This window comes from Oryctolagus cuniculus, chromosome 9 (genome assembly GCF_051225735.1).
Source record: "Oryctolagus cuniculus isolate XC-2025 breed Fujian yellow rabbit chromosome 9, ASM5122573v1, whole genome shotgun sequence".
NCBI lineage: Eukaryota > Metazoa > Chordata > Mammalia > Lagomorpha > Leporidae > Oryctolagus > Oryctolagus cuniculus.
Genome location: NC_142875.1, coordinates 133131278 through 133153512, shown reverse-complemented (window position 1 = coordinate 133153512; position 22235 = coordinate 133131278). Strand labels below are relative to the sequence as shown.

The 22235-nt window shown below is 48.0% G+C and overlaps 1 protein-coding gene across 3 annotated transcripts in view; it reads right to left on the bottom strand.

Annotated features, from left to right (window-relative positions):
• PDZRN4 (PDZ domain containing ring finger 4) overlaps window positions 1-22235 on the bottom strand; it is a 357880-nt gene that overhangs the window by 125409 nt on the left and 210236 nt on the right. Inside the window, exon 1 of one of the 3 annotated variants that reach the window (XM_051850940.3) lies at window positions 14214-14537. The exons of the other annotated variants lie outside the window; for them this stretch is intronic. Coding sequence (XP_051706900.3) covers window positions 14214-14282 — 69 coding nt within the window. The 5' untranslated portion in view covers window positions 14283-14537. Of the gene's footprint in view, window positions 1-14213; window positions 14538-22235 lie in introns of those variants that run through there. 3 annotated transcript variants of the gene reach the window in all.

The window sequence follows — 22235 nt, the reverse complement described above, 5'->3', positions numbered from 1 at the left end:
CCATGGGCTGTTCCTTAAACAGTTCCTCCACCCCACTTCTCATCTCCCCCCACCTCCAGTCTCTATCAAAAAGCCTGTTTCTGGGACACTTATGCCAAGACAGAATATGCTCAAGGTATTCTTTTTCCTTTTTAACAAGCTAACACAATTTAAATGCCAGGTGAAACAAAGTAACTATGGACATCCATCAAGGCTCACGTTTGTAACATTTCCACTTTGTAAGAACTTATACGAAGAGATGGTTTTATTTTATTATTTTTAAAGGTTTAAAATGGAGTGTATTTACTAGAGTTAGTAAGGAGTTTGATTATTCTGGTTTTCTGTATCACTATGTAAACCAGTAAGTAATTAAAATGCATCACCATATTCAGCAGTCAGAGTACCATTTTCTAAGCACGTTGATTTCTTTTTGGGAGGATTCAAGGTAACATCAGGCATCACATGACCAATCATTGGCTCCTACCTACAACTACTACTACACTATTAATATATAGGTCCCTTAGGTCCTGTTAGTCATTTCTTTTGTCTCTAATGCACCATCGAAAAGCAATAATTTATCATAAGATCGTACAGAAGGAAACTAAACCTATACAAGAAGTATCAACAGAGTGGCTGGCACTGTGGCGCAGCTGACTGAAGCCCAAGCCTGTAGTGCTGGCATCTCATATGGGCACCAGTTTGTGTCCAGCTACTCTACTTCAGATCTAGCTCTCTGCTATGGTCTGGGAAAGCAGTAGAAGATGGCCCAAGTCCTTGGGCCCCTGCACCCACATGGGAGACCCGGAAGAAGCTCCTGGATCCGGCTTCAGATAGGTGCAGCTCTGGCCATTGTGGCCATTTGGGGAGTGAACCAGTGGATGGAAGCTCGCTCGCTCTCTCTCTCTCTCTCTCTCTCTGCCTGTCTCTGTCTCTCTGTAACTCTTTAAAATCAATAAAATAAATCTTAAAAAAGAGAAATGTCTCAAATTATTAAGTGCTTTTCTTTCTAAGAACTTTCTGTGATCTCTAAAACACAGATAATACCGGTCAGAAAGCTGTGAATACTTCAAAGCCATCCAAATAAACTTCAAAGCAAGTGGCCAGTTACAAAGTTATTTTCTGACCGTAGTGAAGATGAAAATCAAGGATTTGTGCAGGAAGCAGACAGAGGACGCCCTTGGGAGCAGTTACTGGCATACTGGTGATGTGGGGCTGGGTGCAGAGATACCAGCAGGACACACAGTGGTCAGGCTCACCTGCCGCAGACCAAGTGACAACTGTGTGGCCCGCAAACGGGGACCAGCAAAGGGGGTCACAAGTGGGATATTCGCAGGCGGATTCTGCAGGAGAGGCTCTGCATGCATCCCAGTGGTTTCCCTCAGCCTTGTCTGTCATCAGTTATTTATCTCTTGAAGCCAGGACCCCTGACCTTCATTTCAAGAGGAATAACAGAATGATGGCAGAAAGACTTGTAAGAACAGTTTTAAAAGTAAATTGGTGGCCGGCGCCGCGGCTCACTAGGCTAATCCTCCGCTTTGTGGCGCTGGCACACCGGGTTCTAGTCCCGGTCGGGGTGCCGGATTCTGTCCCGGTTGCCCCTCTTCCAGGCCAGCTCTCTGCTGTGGCCCGGGAGTGCAGTGGAGGATGGCCCAAGTGCTTGGGCCCTGCACCCCATGGGAGACCAGGATAAGTACCTGGCTCCTGCCTTCGGATCAGCGTGGTGCACCGGCCGCAGCGTGCTGGCCACGGCAACCATTGGAGGGTGAACCAATGGCAAAGGAAGACCTTTCTCTCTGTTTCTCTCTCTCACTGTCCACTCTGCCTGTCAAAATAAATAAATAAATAAATAAAAAAGTAAATTGGTATTTAATGTTATTTCAACAACTTTTTAAAAAGTCTCATGTACACATAGGCCCCAGAAACCTGAGAAAGAACGGGTAGTCACAGACTGTACTGAAATACGAGGGGTCCTCAACAAGCTCATGGAACAGGAGTATTATGAAAAGCACACATGGGTTTCTGAAGACTTACACACCCAAACAAACTCCTCTCTTAAGTGCATTTTCCTATTAGCTTCTTGAAGCACCTCTGTAAATCTGTTGCTAGTGGACCATGAATCTGCTCACCATATGATGAATCTGTCCTACCCTACTTATTGGTACTGGTTGGTGACTGTCTACTTCAGAAGGTAGACATAGAAAAGACGAGATTAAGCCATCAGGTCCAAGGCAATTCACGAGACACTTTCCTACAACTTTCTATCTTGTATTTCATATGCACTAAAATACAGTTTACTGGATGGGCTACTGTCCAGATCCAACTTTGTCTCAATTCTATTTACTGCACTAAGTATAACGTATCACAATGCCAAAAACCTTAAAAACTTTTACTTAACTTTTCCAAAATTTACAAATTCCTCAAGGTAGAGACATCACATTTACATAGTTATTAAAATGGCCACCATTAGCAAGACAAACTATCCTCTCCTCCTCCATCCTTGCCTCCTCTCCTCCCTCCCTCCCTCTTCTCCTTCCTCCCTCCTCCATTAGATTTCCCTGGGATCTGGGTAAGAGTCTAGTTTGACACAGCAAATACATTCAGCATTTTGGTCACAGTTCATACCTAATTTTCATGGAAATAGAAAAATTAATCCTGTTTAAAAAGGAACTTTTTAAAATGCAAAAATGTAACTTCTGCTCCGAGTTTTCTATCTCAAGTTATCTGTGGGCCACCGAGCCAGCTTCCTGAAATGCTTAATGGATCTTGGGTGCATGAAGGGAGATTATCTTTACTCTTACCCTATTGTTCATGGCTCAAAGAACATCCCAGCTGTCAAAGCAAAAACTCAGAGAAATGTGATTTTGAGTTATTGGAAAAATGTATTTCCATATATTATTAAATGCGATTAGGTTTTATTTAGAGCTTAAAGTTTCAGAAATGATTTTTAGAGGCTATTCTTTGCTTTATAAGCTTAATAGGGATATTTTCACTGGGAGAGATTCTCATTTAAGTGTTAGAATAATTATGAAACCCAAAGGCACCATCATCTGGGAAAATTTAGGTAACGTCCAGGATATTTTATAATGATCATATTAAATTCTTTGTACATTAATGGGGAGCATATATAAAAGAGTCTAACAATTTAGCCATACTTCACTTTTCCAGTGTTGGATATAAATCACATTATATGTGTGTGTGTGTGTGTGTGTAAATGGTTATCCTCACACAAATAGCTTATTTTGATTTTACAGCATGAAAGGCAGCAAAAGGAGAAATGTGACAATTGCTAATTCAATCAGCAATTACTTACTATCACAGAGCACTGTGCATATTTCATACATAGCACTTGCCCTGCTTTAGATCTGATTCTAATCTTCCTGTGTCCTGAGCAACTCACCACTACTATGGAATCCCACGACCCTTCACTTCCCTTCTTTCCCACAGAACTAAGACATCCTTGGGCCACAGCTCTCTGTGTGTCCACTTCTACTGCTGACGGTTTTGGACAGCAAGCTGCCTGCAGGCAGAGGTCCTGTCTCACTCCCTGGTGCTCCTTCTCCCCAGGCTCGAGCTCACCCAGCACGCAGCCTTCTACCCTGCAATCGAGGGGCACATGCATGGACACGGGGATAGGCTCTGAGGAGGCACAGACTGAAAACAGCATTCATGCAGCTGGAGACTGAGAAAGCAGTTAGGTCGCTAAGCACGAAAACAAGTAATTGTATCCCTGCCACTCACATGGGAGGCCTGGGTCCAGTTCCCAGCTTCTGGTGTGGCCAGGCACAGCTATGGCCATAGCAGACACTGGGGAGTGAACCAGGCTCTATGTGAGACGGGGGACCTGCAGAGATGGGCAGATCCCAATGCTAGCCGGACAGCTGCCTGCGTTTCAACTTGTGAAGCCAACAAGGCACACACAGGGGGCGGTCTGTGGGTCCTGGGAGCCGAGATCAGCTCCAGATGGCAAACCCTGAGCTAAATCCTGAGGCATCAGAGTTTTTAAAGAGTGTCCAGGTGGGAAAGATGTTCCAGACAAGAGGGTCTTCATGCTGACAGGCAAAGAGATGGAAGAGATCATACTGTTTTCAAATCAATGCTACAGTTTAATTTGACTACAATTTGGGATGTAAGGAAGAGAGGAGAAAAAAACAGACAGTAAAGGAATCTTTTTTGCCAGCAGAGATTTATAGAAAAAAGAGGATTTTTTTAAAATACATTTATTTATCTGAGATGCAGAGGGTAAGAGAAACAGGCACACAGAACTCCCATCTACTGGTTCCCTCCCCAAATGCTTGAAAAGGCTAGGGCTGGGACAGGCCACAGCTAGGAGCTGGAAATTCAATCCTGGTCCATCACGTGGGTGGTAGGAACCCAAGTACTTGAGCCACCACTGCAGGTTCTTAGGTGTGAAAAAGCAGAAGCTAGAGTTGTGGGTGGAGCTGGGACGCCAGCCCAGGCACTCGAAATGGGATGCAGGCATCCCAAACCACATCTTAATCACTAGACCAAATCAACCCCTGAAGATTCACTAACCCAAAACACTCAATGGCTCTCACAGTGAGATGGTTTGGCTTTAGCCGCAAAAATGGTAGCCTAAGAGGTGTTGGAAAGGAACTTTTTCTCTTCCTTATGCAAAAAGGGGATCTTCTATAAACACTCTCCAGACGTACAAATAGCATTTGTATCCTGTCTCTCCCTTTTTTCTTCCCTTCCTCCCTTATGTCCGTTTCTCCCCCCTTCTTCTATCTGGTATTTGCTCTGCCTGCAAAGAGCCACCAGCTTGGTGTTCCTGGACCAAGTCAGTGGACACGTGAGAAGCTCAGAGGGAATGAGACCTCTACTGTTCACAGCGACACAATGCAGACTCAGCACCTGGCCCGTCCTGGCTGCAGTTCTGGGCGTTCTGCTTGCTGGCAACGTGATCTTGTCACACGGTGACTTTGAGCCTCATTCGCTCCTCTGTAGAGTGGGAATTCCAAAACCTACTTCACTGTCATTGTTAGACTGAAACAGGGGCTCAGGAGGCGGCTCCAAAACACTCACAGAAAAATGGGACTGGAAGATAATGAGAATTTTCCATAAGTGTTCTGAAGCCCCCTTGCCACCACAAAACCTGACATTTACATCCGCCTCTAATGCTTTACGCCCTTTAAACAGATTGTCTTATTTCACTGCCAACAAAACCCATCAAGGCTTAGATTAACCGACTCCACACTGGCTCAGTGAGGTTGAGTAACTCACAGCGAGGGAGGAGATGTATGTTCCCACCAGACTGAAAAGCCCCTGTTCCACCTTCTCTGTACAACGCCAATTCTACCTGCTGCACTCTGGTGTTGCATGGCACCCATGGTGCAGTGATGCCCTGTGTGCACCATAACACAGTATTTTCAGGATTTCCCATGTTGCCTTAATATTGGGTTCCATAAGCGCATGGGCAAAACAAGCTTGGACATTGCAAATATGAGTCCCAGGGCCTCCATGAGGAGTCACTGGGAGATTTGGTCTACTGCAGGAGAAGGTAGTAGAGTTCTGCTCATTTTTTAAAGTATATGCATGAAACCTGATTTTTTTATAGTTACTTATTTATTTGAAAAATCACATGGGAGTTGGAAAATTTCCATCAGCTGTTTATTCCCCAGATGGCCACAGCAGGTGTGGTTGGATATGGCCAAGGCCAGGAGCCAGTAGTTTCTTCTGGGTCTCACATGTGGGTGCAGGGGAAGGACCCCTTGGACCACCTCTCAGTAATTTTCCAAGGTGCATCACCAGGGAGCTGGACCCAATGGGTAGTAGCTGGGACATGAACCAGTGCCCATATGGGATGCCAACGTCGCAGGCAGCAGCTTAGCCCACTATGCCACAGTGCCAGCCCCTGTGTTCATTTTGTACCCTGGGATACTGTTCAGCTGAGTACTGAGCACAGAGCAAGTGCAGACTAATTACTTGTGGCTATTCAATGAGAAATGCTTTGCCCACAACTTTCTTTTACTTTATAAAAATCTTAACACATTCTACTGTGATTCAATCACAAAACCATATTAACTATCACTCACTCCAATGGTGGGCTTTCATCTATGGATTTATTACTTTTAAGCCATACTAGGATTTTAGAAATGCTCTTTGTTCACATGCTCTTCAAAAAGGTTTTTTTTTTTCTTTTTAAATAAAGGTACCTGAACAGACCCTTAAGAGGCTTGGGAGTGAGAGGTTAGTTCAGAAAAAATCTAATTTCTACTGACATGAGAGCAAGTTTCCAAAAAAAAAAAAATTTCCTACAGCCTTTCTATAAAGCTACATAAAGCAGAACAGAGGGGGTAAAAAACCAGAAAGCTTTACAAGGACCCAAACAACCATAAAGCAAGATTTACAGCTTGTTACAGAATGGCACAAATTAGCAATTAGATGTTATACGTTGGAAACACAGAGGAGGATATAAGGCTGCTACTTCTTAAGATTTCTGTTGAAGGAAACAATGAACTCTCTGTAATAACCCTTTCAAAGCTGGCATTCCACACTGAAAGCCAAAGAATTAAGAAAGAAGAGACGAAGGCAGCTGGAAGGGAGACAGCGGCGGAGATGGCGCATCAGATGTGAAAGGCACAGCTGCACTTCCATGATCCACGATTCCGAACCTCAAGACAAATCAACACCCAGAGGTGCCCAACTCCACACAAGTCACAAGAGGACGACGTTTCTGATGAATAACACCTACAGTTCTTACAGCACTTGCCCTAAGGTAAATTATGGGGAGGACCATGAAGACAGTGACGGGCAGACTCGGTTCTGAGCACCTGCTCACTCTTCCCACACGAATGAGGACCATGTCAGGGGTGCAGATCGTCAACAACCACAGCTCACACGCCTCGTCTTGAACACCTGCTGGTTGAGCTCCTGCTCCTTTCTTACTACGCGACTTGTAGGTATTCAGTATGTGAGTATCTATTTACCCAAGAACCATGTAGTTGATGCTGACTGACTGCTGTCAAAGGAGTTTTCGCTACCCATCCATCTTCATACTTAACTTAGTAACTCTTGTGACATTAAGAAACTACCACATGCTGGCCGGCGCCGCGGCTCACTAGGCTAATCCTCCGTCTGCAGCGCCGGCACACCGGGTTCTAGTCCCGGTCGGGGCGCCGGATTCTGTCCCGGTTGCCCCTCTTCCAGGCCAGCTCTCTGCTGTGGCCAGGGAGTGCAGTGGAGGATGGCCCAAGTGCTTGGGCCCTGCACCCCATGGGAGACCAGGATAAGTACCTGGCTCCTGCCATCGGATCAGTGCGGTGCGCCGGCCGCAGCGCGCTGGCCGCGGCGGCCATTGGAGGGTGAACCAACAGCAAAGGAAGACCTTTCTCTCTGTCTCTCTCTCTCTCACTGTCCACTCTGCCTGTCAAAAAATAAAAAATAAAAAAAAAAAAAAGAAACTACCGCATGCTAATAGGACATGCCATCCACCGTGACTGGAAACCAGCCCACAGATGTGTACCTGGTTCAGATCATGAACTTTAAAGCATTTGCAACAACAACAAAGAAACTGAAGAGTTTTCTAATGGGATAATCCCACTTAACCAACAGGTTCATGTGCGTTGCTGTAGTTTGGATGTCAGTTTCAGGGTCCCCTAAAGGCCTTGGCCTCATGGGGGTGCTACCTGGAGAGACTGCAGACTTGGAGGTGAGCCTGGTGGGTGGTCTTTGCGTCCCTGGGGGTGTGACCTGGGAATATGCTGCAGTGACAGGGTTGGCTGCACAACCCACACTGGCCCGGGCAACTCTCTCTGCTTCCTGGCTTGCCACGGCACACACTGGCTCCACCACAGCCCTCTTCCTGCCTCCCCAGACAGCTGAGCGACCTGGACTCAGACCTGGGCAGCTAAAATCATGGGGCCCAGTAAGTCTTCTTTCTTTACACACAACTTCTCTCAGGAACTGGTTACTCACTAACAGAGCTGAAGAATCAGTTATCTGCACACCTACTAGGTAAGCTTTTGGTAACATATCTCCCTTGTTTGTAATATGGAACCTCTAAAACCTTCTTCTACATTATCTTACCCAGATAGACAAATACGCAACAAGACACGGCTAATCTTCCCCTAGGCCTACCTCAATTACATAAATGGTGAAAATACAGAGAAATTAAGTGTATAGATGTCAGGGAAATATTTATTATGACCCATCTAGTAGGGAAACGCACCTATATAAATTAATTATAATCATTATAATGTATACTTTAATTTTTAAAAATTCCACAAAAACGTTTTTAACATTTATAGTTTTCTTCCAAATGCTAATGCTATTTAACGCAGGTCCAAGGCTTAAGTATATGTTTTATTTTTTCAATACAATATTATCAGCATTATCTGAACATCACAACCCAAAATGTGCATTAACTTAGGTTTTAAAGGAATGGTATTAATTTTTAGTTTTAATATCACAAGTTTAAGTAATTTTCCAAGTAAAAAATGAAAGGCCCAGGAATTCTGAACTCCAAAGGCCCAGAAAATCTGAACCCCATACCAATAACCTGCCATATCTCAACTTCTGGAACGAGCAGTCCAACCTACCCTTGAATCAACCCATTTCTAGATTATTCTTGCTCATTCCTGCAGGGAAATGCTCTGTGGGCATCCTCAGGCTAGGTTCTCCAGGAAGGCAATTCTGAGATAGGGTGCAGTGTACAAGACACTCCAAACAGGTGCTCCTTCTGTGGGGGTGGGGAGGAAGCAGGATGGAACAGCGGGAGGGCCACACTCCCTACACTCCCAGGCCACGTAAGAACCAAAAAGCCCTCAGCCTTCCCCAGTTGGGCCAGCCTGGCAGTCCTCCCAGACTCCCACCATGCCTCGCTGCCTATGGGCATCCCAAGAAGAGGCAGGGCCTGGACGAGGGGCTCTCTGCAGCTGGGAACATCACTCAGGGCTCACGGCACTCCCAGCACGTGGCACAGGTCCTTCCCGCACAGTAGGGCACAGGGCATTTATAAACCCCAGACTTTTGACGCACTGATTACTCAACAGCTACCCCTACAGAAACCTCTCTCCTCGGCGCCCCACCCCGACTTTCTGTCCCACTTCCTCTTCTGTAAGCATTCCCAATTTTCCTCCTCGCCTCTCTTCTCTGGAATGGTTCTCAATGCTGCGCCTCGCTCCTGTCCCCCTCAGGCTGTAGTTCTCACGTTTCACACGGGAGACACACACTTTCTCTACCCACTGGATGAGCCTTCGAGAGCCCACAAAGGAACTCCACAGCCTCTCCCCTCCCAGAATTCACCTCTCTCCTCCTAGTCCCTCTCGGTAAGCCTCACTGCATCCCCGAGTCTCACAAGGTAGAAACGCACAGAGGCTGCCGCCTCCTGAGCACGGCTCCTGCCGCTCAGAGGCTGTGGCCTTGCTGTGGTCTCGCTGCAGAGCCCGCAGCATCCCGTGTTCAAGGCCAGGTGCTATCCAGCAAACACTGCAGCCATGTGCACACACACACAGCTCATCAGAGCTCTCTCTCCTAAAAATGAAAAGCAGACAAAGCATGGCACGAAGATGCTCTGGGGCTTCTTCGCCTGTCACTGTCAGGCCAGCACACAGGACCCCACCACAATCTCAGGCTTTAGTGCAACTTACGGCTAACAGGTCCCCTAGCGGAACTCCATTCACCCCTGTCACCTGTTTGCTACCTCGGTGGACAGGCTGCCACCCTTCCATGGTTTTGATTCCCTCTTTCTTCTCCTTTCTCAAGGCCCTAGCATGTTGAGAACCTGTAGTCACCTGTCCACCTCACCACTGATGTATTTCTTCACTTACTACATTAGATGCAAATTCTATTTCTCTCTGCCCCCAGATTCTGCCTTTCTCAAAAAGAACTGTCACTCACGTCTGTGCCGCCCATGGCCAAGGTCAGAACTTGGCATACCTGAAGCCAACGGCGCTCACCAGAAGTTCATTGGACAGACAGACCCTCAAGTCTAGAATGGAGGACACCTGCTGGAGGGCTTCAGGAGAAGACGTTTCCCTGGTACGTCTGCACTCATCGGGCTGGAAGGAACGGACACCTCACTCCAGCAAATTCACCAGGACGCTGACTGTCAGAGGGCATCAGGACAGGGAAAGTGAGGCCCCTCCGGCCAGCTGCTCCGTGTTTCCTAGGCTCCTTGTCTGATCCTCACAGATGCGATGAACTGCTAACTCCCATCCTCCCAACTGGGCTCCCTCTCCCCCACCCCCTCCTGTGTCATTCTCCCTGTCTTCCTTCTGCCGCATTCCAATCCCATGACTGTTTCCTAATACACCCTGCACAGGCTGCAAACAACGCAACTTTCAGCTTCCCTCACAAGGTGCTTGGCCCATCTGACCAGCTCTGCAGGAGAGCATGGAGAGGCAGGCAGAGGGACGCAACCCAACGGGTCACTGTACGACGCAGCCCAAGGCTGTGGATGAGCAAGGAGTTACAGGCGTCTCCTTGAGGGTGTGCTGTGGGTGCAGGTTAGTGGACAGCGAGCAATGAACTTGCCCTCCAGCAGCCTACAACTCAATGACTCACGGAGGTGCGGCAAAGGAGCTCCAAAAGGAAACCAAATGCCGGGAGGGCCTAGGTGGGACAGATTCATCTTGTAAGCCAATTTTCCTCCCACAGAGATACCAGGAAAACTAGTGATACCAAGGGGAAAAAATGTAGCTATGGGAAAGGTGAGTATGGAGGGTGTTCCACAGAGCCGGAAGAGCAGGGAGGAGTGACAGCTGTCCAAACCCAGAGGCCGGCTTATAGAGGAATGAAAATCAGGTGGCCTGGAGGATGTCACATGTCATCGGGGAAGACAGGACGGGAGCCCAGCACCAACTGCTAGGGCCCGCAGTGCTCACGCAGGTCACTGGTCCTTAGGTTACAGTCGCAGGGAGCCACGAGCCCTTCCCGGAACGTGACGCCAGCAGCAGCCACCGGCGACGTTTTCCTAAGGGTTCAATCAGAAGACGCTCTGGGGACGGGGTCACCGTGACCGGTGCTGCGGTTGGGTCGCTCCACTCGGGACAGGCTCTGTTCTGCTCTATGATTCTGGTCCATGGATGCAAGCGTGCAGCTGGGCCACGCCCTGGAACTGGAGAAGCCACCCTGTGCTGCCCGACAGCGCCTGCTCCCAAGAAGCGAGTCAGCGCAGGGACCCGGTCTTCGTCGATTTTCTCTGACGCAGCAAGTGAGCACCAACAGGACCCTGGGAGACCACGTGACAGGATTCCACAGAAACTGTAGCAACACTCCCTGAACCGTGCCAGCTTCGAAACGTTTGCCCTGGGTTCTAACACGTTACTCAGCCCCGTGACAGTCTGAATCACGCCCATCAGTGGAAAAGTTACATTTGATTTATGCATTAAAAACCCAAGCTACAGCGTCAGATGATTTAGGTACTGCAAGGCCAACTCACGGGGAAATAAATCTGTTATTAGGCCAGAAATGCTTAATCAGCCCTTGCAGCCCTCTCGGTCCAAGTGGCCACTGAGTCAGATTAATAGGAAGCAGCAACTCGGCTCCAGTCAATAGCAGGACAGGGCTAGAACTGCCCACTGATTCTTAAAAGGTTAATGAATAACCCACTTTGAATAAAATAAACCCCTGCACCTAGCGCACACTCAAGTTGGCAGGCGTATAAAGCCACATGAACACCGTTTGGGAGGAGTCTCCCTGTACCTCCCCAAAGCCCGGACTCACGCATCCCTGTGCAGGCTGCAGTGTGATTGGTCCAACTCCAGTTGAAAACTATTTCCCATCCCGTCTGCCCACAGAGCCCTGGCTCTTCTCTAGGAGCAAAACCCAACAACAGGACGTAAACCTGACCTCCTCTCACACCTAAGCGCATTCCGATCGTCTGCATGCCTGCTATTATTGGGACACTGCATCTCGAACAAAAACGGGACCAAGTTCAATGCCATCATGATCCCGTCATACAGAAATACGCTTTCTGCTCCTGGGAGTGCTTCCGGCAGTCACTGCTGATCTAAAATCATTCTATTCCCCAGCTCGACTTCAGCTTGCCTCAGCTGTGAAGAAGCAATAACGAAACAAAAAAGGCAGGCGATATGAGAATCCCAAGTCTGTCAATAAACAGGATTTGGGCAGCCAGGTGTTAATGTTTGCAGGAGCTAATTCCTTCAAAAGAGGTGAGTAGATGCAATGGGCCACTCTAGCAAACAGGTACCTCCGGCAGGGGCAGCTCCACACTCTTCGCACACCTGGCCAAGAACCGTGCTCTGAGGTGCCGTCTCTCCCAACAAAAACAGGAACCGGCAGCACAGCGCCCCATGGGGCTCTGGTGTATTATAGGAGCCGATCACTGTTCTCCTTTGATATCTTATCTTTGCCATTAACTCAACCAAACAGCAGGCAGATCTAGAGATGAGCTGGAGGAGGGCGCCTCCTGCAAGACCTCTCAGCTGGGGTTTCCACTTATCTCATAAAAGCCGGTTAAATGGGAGCTGATACTGCATCTTTCACCCTCTTTATTAAGGACCACAAGTACTGAAACTCTGGAGTGGAGGACAGAAAAGCACTCCAAGGAAGAGTGCCGGTGGAGGCAGTGAAGCGAGCGGTTTATCTGTTTTCCTGAGATTTAGGAAGCACTTGAATGCAAAACTCACAGAGGATTCTTTAAAAAGCCCCTCGCAGAGGCTGCTATTCCTGAGCTAACCAGCGGTCCGTTCCCGAGGCAGCCACCCTGCTGGATTTCTCAGAACATAAGCAGCTAAACCCAGGCATTATGAGGGACAATCCTGCCCCCCCAGCCCCACCCCGACCCACACACACATACTAGACTTTCACATCCATTCAGGGACTCAGAGCCCAAACACACGGAGAAAAACGACTGGGGAATCCACTCCTCTGCTCCTCCACCATCCACAGAAAACACAACCCGAGAACTCAACTCCGAGAGCCAAAGCACAGCCGAGTGTTCCACCTACAGACGGTTTGCTTCAGTCCAAGTGCAGGGGAGTGAGGCAGGCACCCAGTGTGGTTGCAGCCTCTCCTTGCAAGTTTGCAGCGCAAACACCAAGCAAAAGGTACTGCCCCTGGTGTAATTAACAATGTTAATCTTCTTTTTCCTCTCTGTGGTGATAAAGGAGTCATTTTTATATTTAATTAATGCAGAAGATCATTTTGGAAACTGGCTAATGAGCCTCTGATCACATTACCATGAAAATGTGCATTAACATTGCAACTGAAGGGGCTGTTTCATGTGTAGCGAATCCACTTTGTAATTAGCCCACTGTGAAATGCATCACGTCCGGGTGGGGGCGGGGTGTGGCGGGAACGGGTAGGCAGCGGGCACTCCGCGATGGCTGGGCCACAGACCACCAACCTCCCCAACACCGCCTTTCATGAGCGGTACCATCTCAACACAAACCGGACAGTGGGGCGCATCTGGGGCTGACTGGGATGCGCAGAAATAAACTTTATTTTGCCAGACAAGGAATGTGAACCTCAGTATTCGCCCCCCAGGGGAACCTGCCCAAATAATATGGGCAATTAAAACAATGCCGCTAAGAAGGCTGGGGACACGGCTTTCTTGTTTTTATTTGAACAAGCCCTGAGAGACATCTGAATTTATACACTTTCTCTAGGTCATACAGACATTTCAATAAGCTTCTGAAATGCATTTCTAGTATTAACAGGCAAAAGAATAAAAAAGGATCCAAGAAGACGTGGCAAGAAAAATATCCCTTTATCTCCTTGTAAAAGCAAGGCATAGTATGTATCTTTCCTCCTCTAAATCAAAAATAGCAGGTCTTCCTCTAAACCAAAGCAAAAAGTCCTAATTAATCCAATAATTTCCTCTGGCTAACAAGATTTGGCAAGAAACTTTTCCTGTCTATTCAGAACAGCTGAGATCAGAGAACTATTAAATCCCAGTATTTATGCAGACAATGACACAAGTGGTTTTCAAATGTCAACATTATTCCAAAATGAAAGAGGTATCTCAAAATGTTACAGACAGGATCTCAGGGCTGCTCCTCTTCCTTGATTGACGTCTTGGCAGAAGCTACCCCAAATGTGAAAAAAGCATCCCACAGGAAGTCATGGCAAGGGGGAGTGGCAAAGAAACGGCAAATGCCACCCCGGACCAAAGCGGAAAGCCCCCAGCCGCCAGCGTGCTCTCCACCCTGCACTCAGCCGAAGGCAGACAGAGTGCAGCCAGACGCCCTGTTCTTTCGGACACACACAAAGCCCGGCCGTGCACCTGCCGGCCTGAGACCCTCACTCACCTGGGAAACTTCATACAGCAGTTTGTAGTGCTCCTCTCTCTTCTGCAAAGTGCACAAACTGCAGCCCATTCTAGGAAGCAGAGCGAGGGAGCTGATCTTCCAGTGTCCCCAGAACGGAGCGGCAAGGCAACTGAAAGTGAATCACCCTCCAGTCTCGACTACTGTTTTTCATCAGTCACTCCAGTCCAGAAACACAGACAGTCCACGGTCAGCTGCAGGCAGGAGCCGGGCGCCGCGTGCAGCATGCCTCCCTCGCCTTCCCTAAGTAGCTCGCACTCACCGACACACACGGAGTTTCCTGGCAGTTCATGGCAACACTCCCCCTGTCTCTGCATCAGCGCACATGACTACACAGATTCCAGCTCATGAATATTAATAGTGCCTCATTGATTATTTATGACAGAACATGTTAGCGGGGAGGGTGTCATAGCTGCAGCTGATGACAGATGAACACTCACTAATTAAGAAGCAAATGTAGTGTGGTTAAACAAAACTCACTTGTGTCAATACCATCTCTGTTTATTAAGGATAGAAGGGTTGAGCACAGGGCATTTCACAAAAGAACATACACTTAATTTCTCCATGGCTAAGAGCTTTTGATAGGGGATAGGAAATTTAGAAAGGGAAAGAGACTTAGTTCACATCTGCATGTTTCCCAACAATGAGAAGAAACATTTTCAGCATTAGGAAATGCAAGAGACACTAACAGGAGAAGAGACTGAAATTTAAATGTTAACAAAAAGCAAAGGGAAATTTGGAGAACAGAGCACCAAGTGGGGGCAGTGTCACTGAGGTTTAATTCTGAGCCTACAAAAATGACTGGAGAGTTCCTATGTAAAGACCATTAATTACTAAAAGAAATAAGGCATACTTTCTTCATCTAAATAAGGAAGCTTCAAGAAAGTAAGGGAACAGTGGATGATACTTGTACCGATAATAAATATTTTAATTAGCACATAACAGCATGTTTGTTGGATATAAATTTTCAGCGCTGGAAAGCACGTAGATCTATATTTAAAAGTTAGATAAATACAATGCCTTCTTCCCAGAACAATTTCAAATGCATATAGTATTTATGCTAATTTTATTAAAGTCATATATAATATTTCACCAAGCTGACACTGGCAATATTTAAATTCCAGTGCAATGCACAAGGACTCCATTTATGATTCTATATTTGGAGTTCACAACGGACAAAGGTGAACACAGACACAAAAACCCAGCCTGGATACAGAGAGCGCACAAGTCCCACACTTGATTTCACACTCTCGCAAATACTTGCCTTGTGTGGCAAGCTGGCAGCCTTGTCCCTTCAAGATCGACTACAGGCAGCTCAGGCAGATAATGAAAGAAAATTCCTTTTGTTCCCATACCGACTCACCCACCACCTCTGCTAATTAAGAAGTATGTCCTTGTTCCAGCACATCTTTTAGCTGGACAGGATGGCAGGTGGGGCCCAAAGCAAAAATAATTACTTGGAAACAACGGCTCTGGTTGGGAATTACGTTGGGTCTTGAACACTTTTAGCTGCTCAACATTTAGGGAGAGCTACCCTGGGTGGGTGGGTGGGGGGTCCAGTTTCCTAAAAGTGCTCTGTCAAACGTGTAGAATCAATCACAGGAAATGGTTCTAATGAGTACTAATTGTTAACAAATTGGCCTGGGGAGCAGCAGCAACACCTCAACCCCAGCAAGGGGCGAGGAGAAGAGCAGTCCTCTGGTGCTTATCAGCCCTCTCCCTTGGGATGGAATAATCCGATTTTCTGGGCCTAATTTCACCTAACAGCCTGGAAGAAAGCCAAGCTGGGAGGTCCACATGCATGTGGCTGGGGCCCAGCAGGTGACCCGAGTTCACCAGGACTTTCTGCAAACTGGCAGCCACTCACAGGGGACATCAACGGACGCCTGATTCCTGTACGGGAAGAACGCTTTCCAGGAGGTATTTGTGGGGAACTTGAAGAAAACCAATGGTGGCTATGAAAATAAGGTGCCTCCCAAGGCACAGGCATAAAACATGGATTTCTGATGCTTTCAGTTCCAATTTTCTCTGAGTACCTCACTTGCCATGCTGTGTTCCCACGCTACAGTTCATACCCTCAAAGCAACACCAGCCATTTCTTTCAAAGATTCTGATCATACAGCTATTAAAGACAGATTGCTTCTCAGATGTCTGGAAAGTCAGACTGAATTAAAATGCATGCGGCCAGGCAAGGATGGCTCACCCACACCACAAGCATCCAGTGCCTCTGCTGGTAAGAACTCCTTGGACAAAAGGTTTTCAAAGCCAAGTAGGAAGCAATCACTAAAGCTTTGCTGGCGTTTTCCTCTTTAAGATTTATTTCTTTATTTCTCGAAAAGGCACAGTGGTGGCATAGGGGTAGGGGGCAGATGAGATCGATCCATCCTATATCCACTGGTTGACTCCCAAATGACCCCAACAGGCAGCCTTGGGCCAGGCTGAAGCTACTGAGGTTCCAGGAGCTCCCACCTGGGCTCCCCCAGGGTGGCAGCGGCCGGAATCTTTGAGCTGCCATCCTGCTTCCCAGGTACATTAGCAGAGAGCTGGACTGGAAGCAGAGCAGCCGGCTCTCAAACTGGCACTCTTAAATGGGACGCGGGCATCGCAAGCAGTGTCTTGATTCAATGCACAATGCCAACCCCATGGAGCTTTTGTCTCCTAGTGTTTTGTAGCTGGATTTTTTTATTTTCTGACAGGCAGAGTGGACAGAGAGACAGAAAGGTCTTCCTTTGCCGTTGGTTCACCCTCCAATGGTCACCGCGGCCGGTGCGCTGCGGCCGGCGCACCGCGCTGATCTGATGGCAGGAGCCAGGTGCTTCTCCTGGTCTCCCATGGGGTGCAGGGCCCAAGCACTTGGGCCATCCTCCACTGCACTCCCTGGCCACAGCAGAGAGCTGGCCTGGAAGAGGGGCAACCGGGACAGAATCCGGCGCCCCGACCGGGACTAGAACCCGGTGTGCCGGCGCCGCAGGCAGAAGATTAGCCTAGTGAGCCACGGTGCCGGCCTGTAGCTGGAATTTCAACATTTTTTTTAAGTCAAAGTTTTAAAAATGCATTCTCCAGGAGGGGAAGCATGCATGCTGCAGCAAGGGGGCGGCTCCAGAGGCAGTGTCCCTTCCTGCACTTCTCCCTGGGCTCAGTCATGCTCTGCTGGGCCCTCTCTCCCTCTGTTTCTATTTCAGGAAGCGAGAGCAGCTTGCCCCATCGTTTATCATGGGCTGCCCTTGGCCCAACTCACCAGAAGCGTTCCATCTTCCGCTAGCAATGGGCTCACCCCACAGGATACCAGACTCCTCTATAAGTCACTGGCATGTGAGGGTGGGGTTTTCAGTGACCAAGTGCCTTCACCTTCTATTCGAATAATGTGCGAAATCTGAAGTAAAATGGGATAAATGCACTCATCTGAAAAACCTTTCAAAAATACACGTGGATTAGATGTTATCTATCCGGGTGGAATTAATCCAGGAAGAAGGAAACCCGGGAACGAGAGTGCCGTTCCAAATGTCCCTAAGAAAACGTCCCCCAGGAGTGGCAGCCTCGGTCAAGAGTGTGCTTCAAGATACAGCCGTTTGTTCCAGCTGCCTTACCTTGGTGCAAGCTAATCCCACAAATGCACTGGCATTCACAGCACGCATGTTCCCAACAGCCAGAATGTTAAACTGGTTGACGAAAGGAAGAGTCCAGTTTGCTTCTTGCTTTCCCCACATAAACCGTATCACGGAGTAGCTGGAGACTCGGGGAGAGGGAATTTCTCTTCCTAGGACTATTCCAGCTAATAAATGAAGGAGCAGTGATCGACCACGCCCATGCCTGCAATCCCTAATTAATGGATTTGGTACTGTGACACGACACAGTCACATGAGCTAAGTGGACACAATGCGCCCCTGATAGAAACATCCCCAGTGACAAAAAGGCCCTTCCCACAGTAAGCAAGAGACGGGGGCTGTAGAAGTCACGCAAACAGCCCAATTCACAGGGTAGGAAACACGTGACAGAAAGAGGAGTGCCCCAGGGGGAGACGGGTAACAGCAACAACCAGGCATTACCAAGAGACGTTTGAGTATGCATAGGATTTGGCTGATAAGATGCTAAATAAGAGTCAGGAAATGATGGCCACTTTTTCTTTCAAAAGATTTATTTATTTATTTATTTGACAGAGTTACAAAGTGCGGGGTGGGCTTCCTCCTGGTCTCCCATGTGGGTGCAGAGACCAAGGCATCTGAGGCCATCTTCCAGTGTTTTCCCAGGCCATTAGCAGGGAGCTGGATCAGAAGTGGAGCTGCCAGGTCTCAAACCAGTGCCCACATGGGATTCCGTCATCGCAGGCGACCCTCTCCCCTTCTCTTTCTCCCCCCCGCAAGCCCCCTTTTATTATGTGACCAGGTATCAGTGTGCAAGTATTTATATGTACACATGAGGGGACTTGGAAAAATTAACAGAAAAATGGAATTAAAAGAAAAGTGTAAGGGCATATCAAGTTAAGCCACCACCTGCCATGCTGCCATTCCCAGTGGACACCAGATCATGTCCCAGCTGCTCCGCTTCCAATGCAGCTCCTGGATAATGCCCCTGGGATAGCAGTGGGTGATGGCCCAAGTGCTTGGGACCCTGCACGCATAAGGGAGTCCCAGAAGCAGCTCCTGGCCCGTCTCCTAGCACCTGGTTCTAGCCTGATGCAGCCCCAGCCATTTGGGCTGTGAACCAGCACGTGAGGATCTTGGTGTCTGTCCTCTCCCTCTCTCTCTCTCTCTCTTGCTCTCTCTCTCTTTCAAATAAATAAATACAAATCTTTAAAAAAAGGTATTTATTTGGTGAAAAGATTTTGGAGTCCATGTACCATTTTTCATGTGTTTTCCACAAACTGTTTGAAAATCCTTGTATCCAAGGATCTCAAAACTTTGTTACAAAATAAATTTTAGCTCCATTTTTCAGCAACTTTTTCAAGTACCCTCATGCCAGCTCCACATTTAAAAATCATATTCACTGAACATGACAGTCATTTACTTACTTATGTGTTCTATAAATATTTGCAGGGTACTTAAGGTATGAGAGTATATGAGAGCCGTATTTTAGAATTACATGTCACCTCATTTAATTCTCACAGCATGTTAGAGGTGAACACTTCAGGTCTTATCCTTTACTGATTGATGGAGAAATGATCAGACGCTGAACTCTCTAGGAGACCACAGCCTCTGCCTTGAGTCCAGGATTCACTAACTGTGCAGTGGGACATGAATGAGCGTCAGTATTCAGAAGGAGGCTCTGCTGGTGGCGCCCCTGTGTCCTCCATGTGCTGGGTTGCACTCAGCAGATAAGCAAGTGTCAGATGATCACCTTCAGTTCCAGCACCTCCCGCTGACCCGAGCATGCGTTATCCACTCCTATGCATTTTTCCTTTGCTACCCAAGACCCCACTGGAAAGACAGGGCTTGGTGTTTCAAGGACGAGGACTGGGTCTCCCATCTGAGCCTTGACTCTGACTTGCATGGTCTCACGCCACACACACACTGAGGTAACAGTTACCTTGCAAGCTGACTGTGACGATGCAACAAGAAAACAGACATGAGAAGGAATTCATGAACCGTGCAGTATTTTGGCCACAAAGGTGTGCTGGGTAAGCCCCGTTCTGCAGTCAACATGCCTTGTGTGGAGTCTGTTTCCTCAGTTTGTTTCTATGTTTCCATCTTTTGTTTCTTCGTTTCTGATACCTACAACAGGGATAGCAGTAGTATGTACCATAAAGTGATCTTCAAGTTGCTGAAATGATAATAAGTGTTGCCACACACCCGGCACAGTCTGTGCCCAACACATGCATGCCACCAGTAAGCACAGGCTAAGAATGACGATGATAATGATTAGCATTCCAGTTTTCCAAGTTACCTGCCTACTTCTATTGTTTCTGTACTAATGAATCTCTATGACATTACTGGAAATTTATTTCACTAAAATTGCACAGTAATTCTATCTTGCTTCTTACTGTGTACCTAAGGTGTACATACTAATGGCTACTTGTTTTTAAAAAAATGTATTTCAAAGGCAGACTTACAGAGATAAATAGAGAGAGATTAAGAGAGACACACACACAGAGAGAGAGACAGAGATATCTCTTCCACAGTCTGGTTTACTCCCCACGTTGCTTCAATAGCCAGGACTGGGACAGGCCGAAGTCCACAGCCTGGAGCTCTACACGGATCTCCTGGGTGGCTGGCAGGGTCACAAGCAATCGGCTGCTTTCCCAGGTGCATTCACGGGAAGCTGGATCGGAAGTGGAGCAGCCAGGATTCAAACCAGTGCTCATGTGGGATGTAGGTACCACAGGCAGGGGCTTCAAATGCTGCACCACAACCCTGGTCCCCAAATGTCTTCTAAAGGTGGTTTGTTTCCCAGTTCTTTACATAACAAAGAGTGGCACAAGAAGCACCCATGTAGTACCATAGTATCTCTCTCCCCCTCCCTCCCTCCCTCCCTCTCCCATACACACACACATACACACACACACAAATACCTGTGTAAATAACCTAAAGTAATGCACTCATAGTGTTAGCTATAGTGCTGTATTTCTTCTAATGCATCGCAGGTAACAAATGTGAACATCAGTGGACTACAAACTAAGGATGGCACCTGAAGCGAGGCTCATCGCACCATCCAATAAGCGGGAGAGCAACAGCTCTTGGGGGAGTATTAATGACGAGCATGTGGCCCAGAATAACACTGGCTTGCGGGATGTGATCACCCTCAGACTGAGGCATTACACCCTGATGATTCACAGTGCTCAGCACCTTGGTAACCAGTATGCAGACACCCTCAGCACGCTACCACCAGCAGTGTCAGGTCTGCAAAGTCTAGCAAACACGCGTAAGTTCTTTCACCCAACCAGCACTGATGGAAGAGTCCTATGAGCAGAGCAGGGGCAGAGTCTCTCAACATTTTTGAAAAGAAATAGCACTCACTCAGCGCTTCCGCTACACCACTGGGGTAGCACCACATATTAATTTAACTCACACGCCCCAACAATCGGGACCAGTCCTGAACTGGAATGTCCCACCGCCTGCCACTCGGGAATGTCACCACCAGGGCAGGTGCCTGGGTAGCTGGGAGAATGCATTCTGGGGTCGCTTGCAGCACCCTAGGATATGAGCATTTCCCCAGGGACAAGAGTGCAGTCCCAAATTAACTTCCATGCTCCATGTTACGTCCTCAAGCATGGCTGCATGAAACAGATGGAATAAGACAGCAGCAACTGCATCCCATTACGCACTCCGCCGGCGATGACGGGGTTGTGTGGCGCTACATGGGCACCAGCACCTGCATGACCAGTGCCTGCCCTTCCTTAACATCTATGATGGCAGGGAAAATCTACACCGAAAATAAAGCAGTCGTAAGATCTCTGTTACAAGAAACAATCGATAGTTTAAGGCAGTCAAAAAATTCAGAGATATTTTTTAAATGGTAACTAACTCAAGTGAGTTAGTGTCCACAGAGGGACAGCTCCCACCTGATGGTTTATTTCCCAAATGCCCTCAATGATCAGCACTGGATCAGACAGAAGCTGGAAGCCAGAAACTGGATCCAGGTCTGGCATGTGGGTGGCAACGCCGCGCGCACTGTGGCGAACACCTGCTATTTCCAAGGCTGCTCCCAGGCAGCGAGGTAGACTCAGGTGCAGAGCTGGGACGGGAACCAGGCTCTCCAGTGTGGGAGACGCTCATCCTGAGCGGCGTCTCAACCACCACACCACTTACTCACCCTGGACTGGCAGTGTTGAGAAAGGTGAAGGCAGGGATTTGCCGACAACTCCCAAGCAGCGGTCTCCAGCCCACACCGCTCTCCCAGGCTTCGGCTTTTCGCTGGCTGCTGACAGTTCCAAGGCTCCATCCTCAGCATTAAGCTCCACTCACCCACTGCACTGTGAACCCCCTGCTGCTCCGCACCTGCTCCACATCCCACGAGCGTCCCTGTGCCCAACGGCGAGGCTTCAGCACTGCCTGGGCTTTTCCTGCTCCC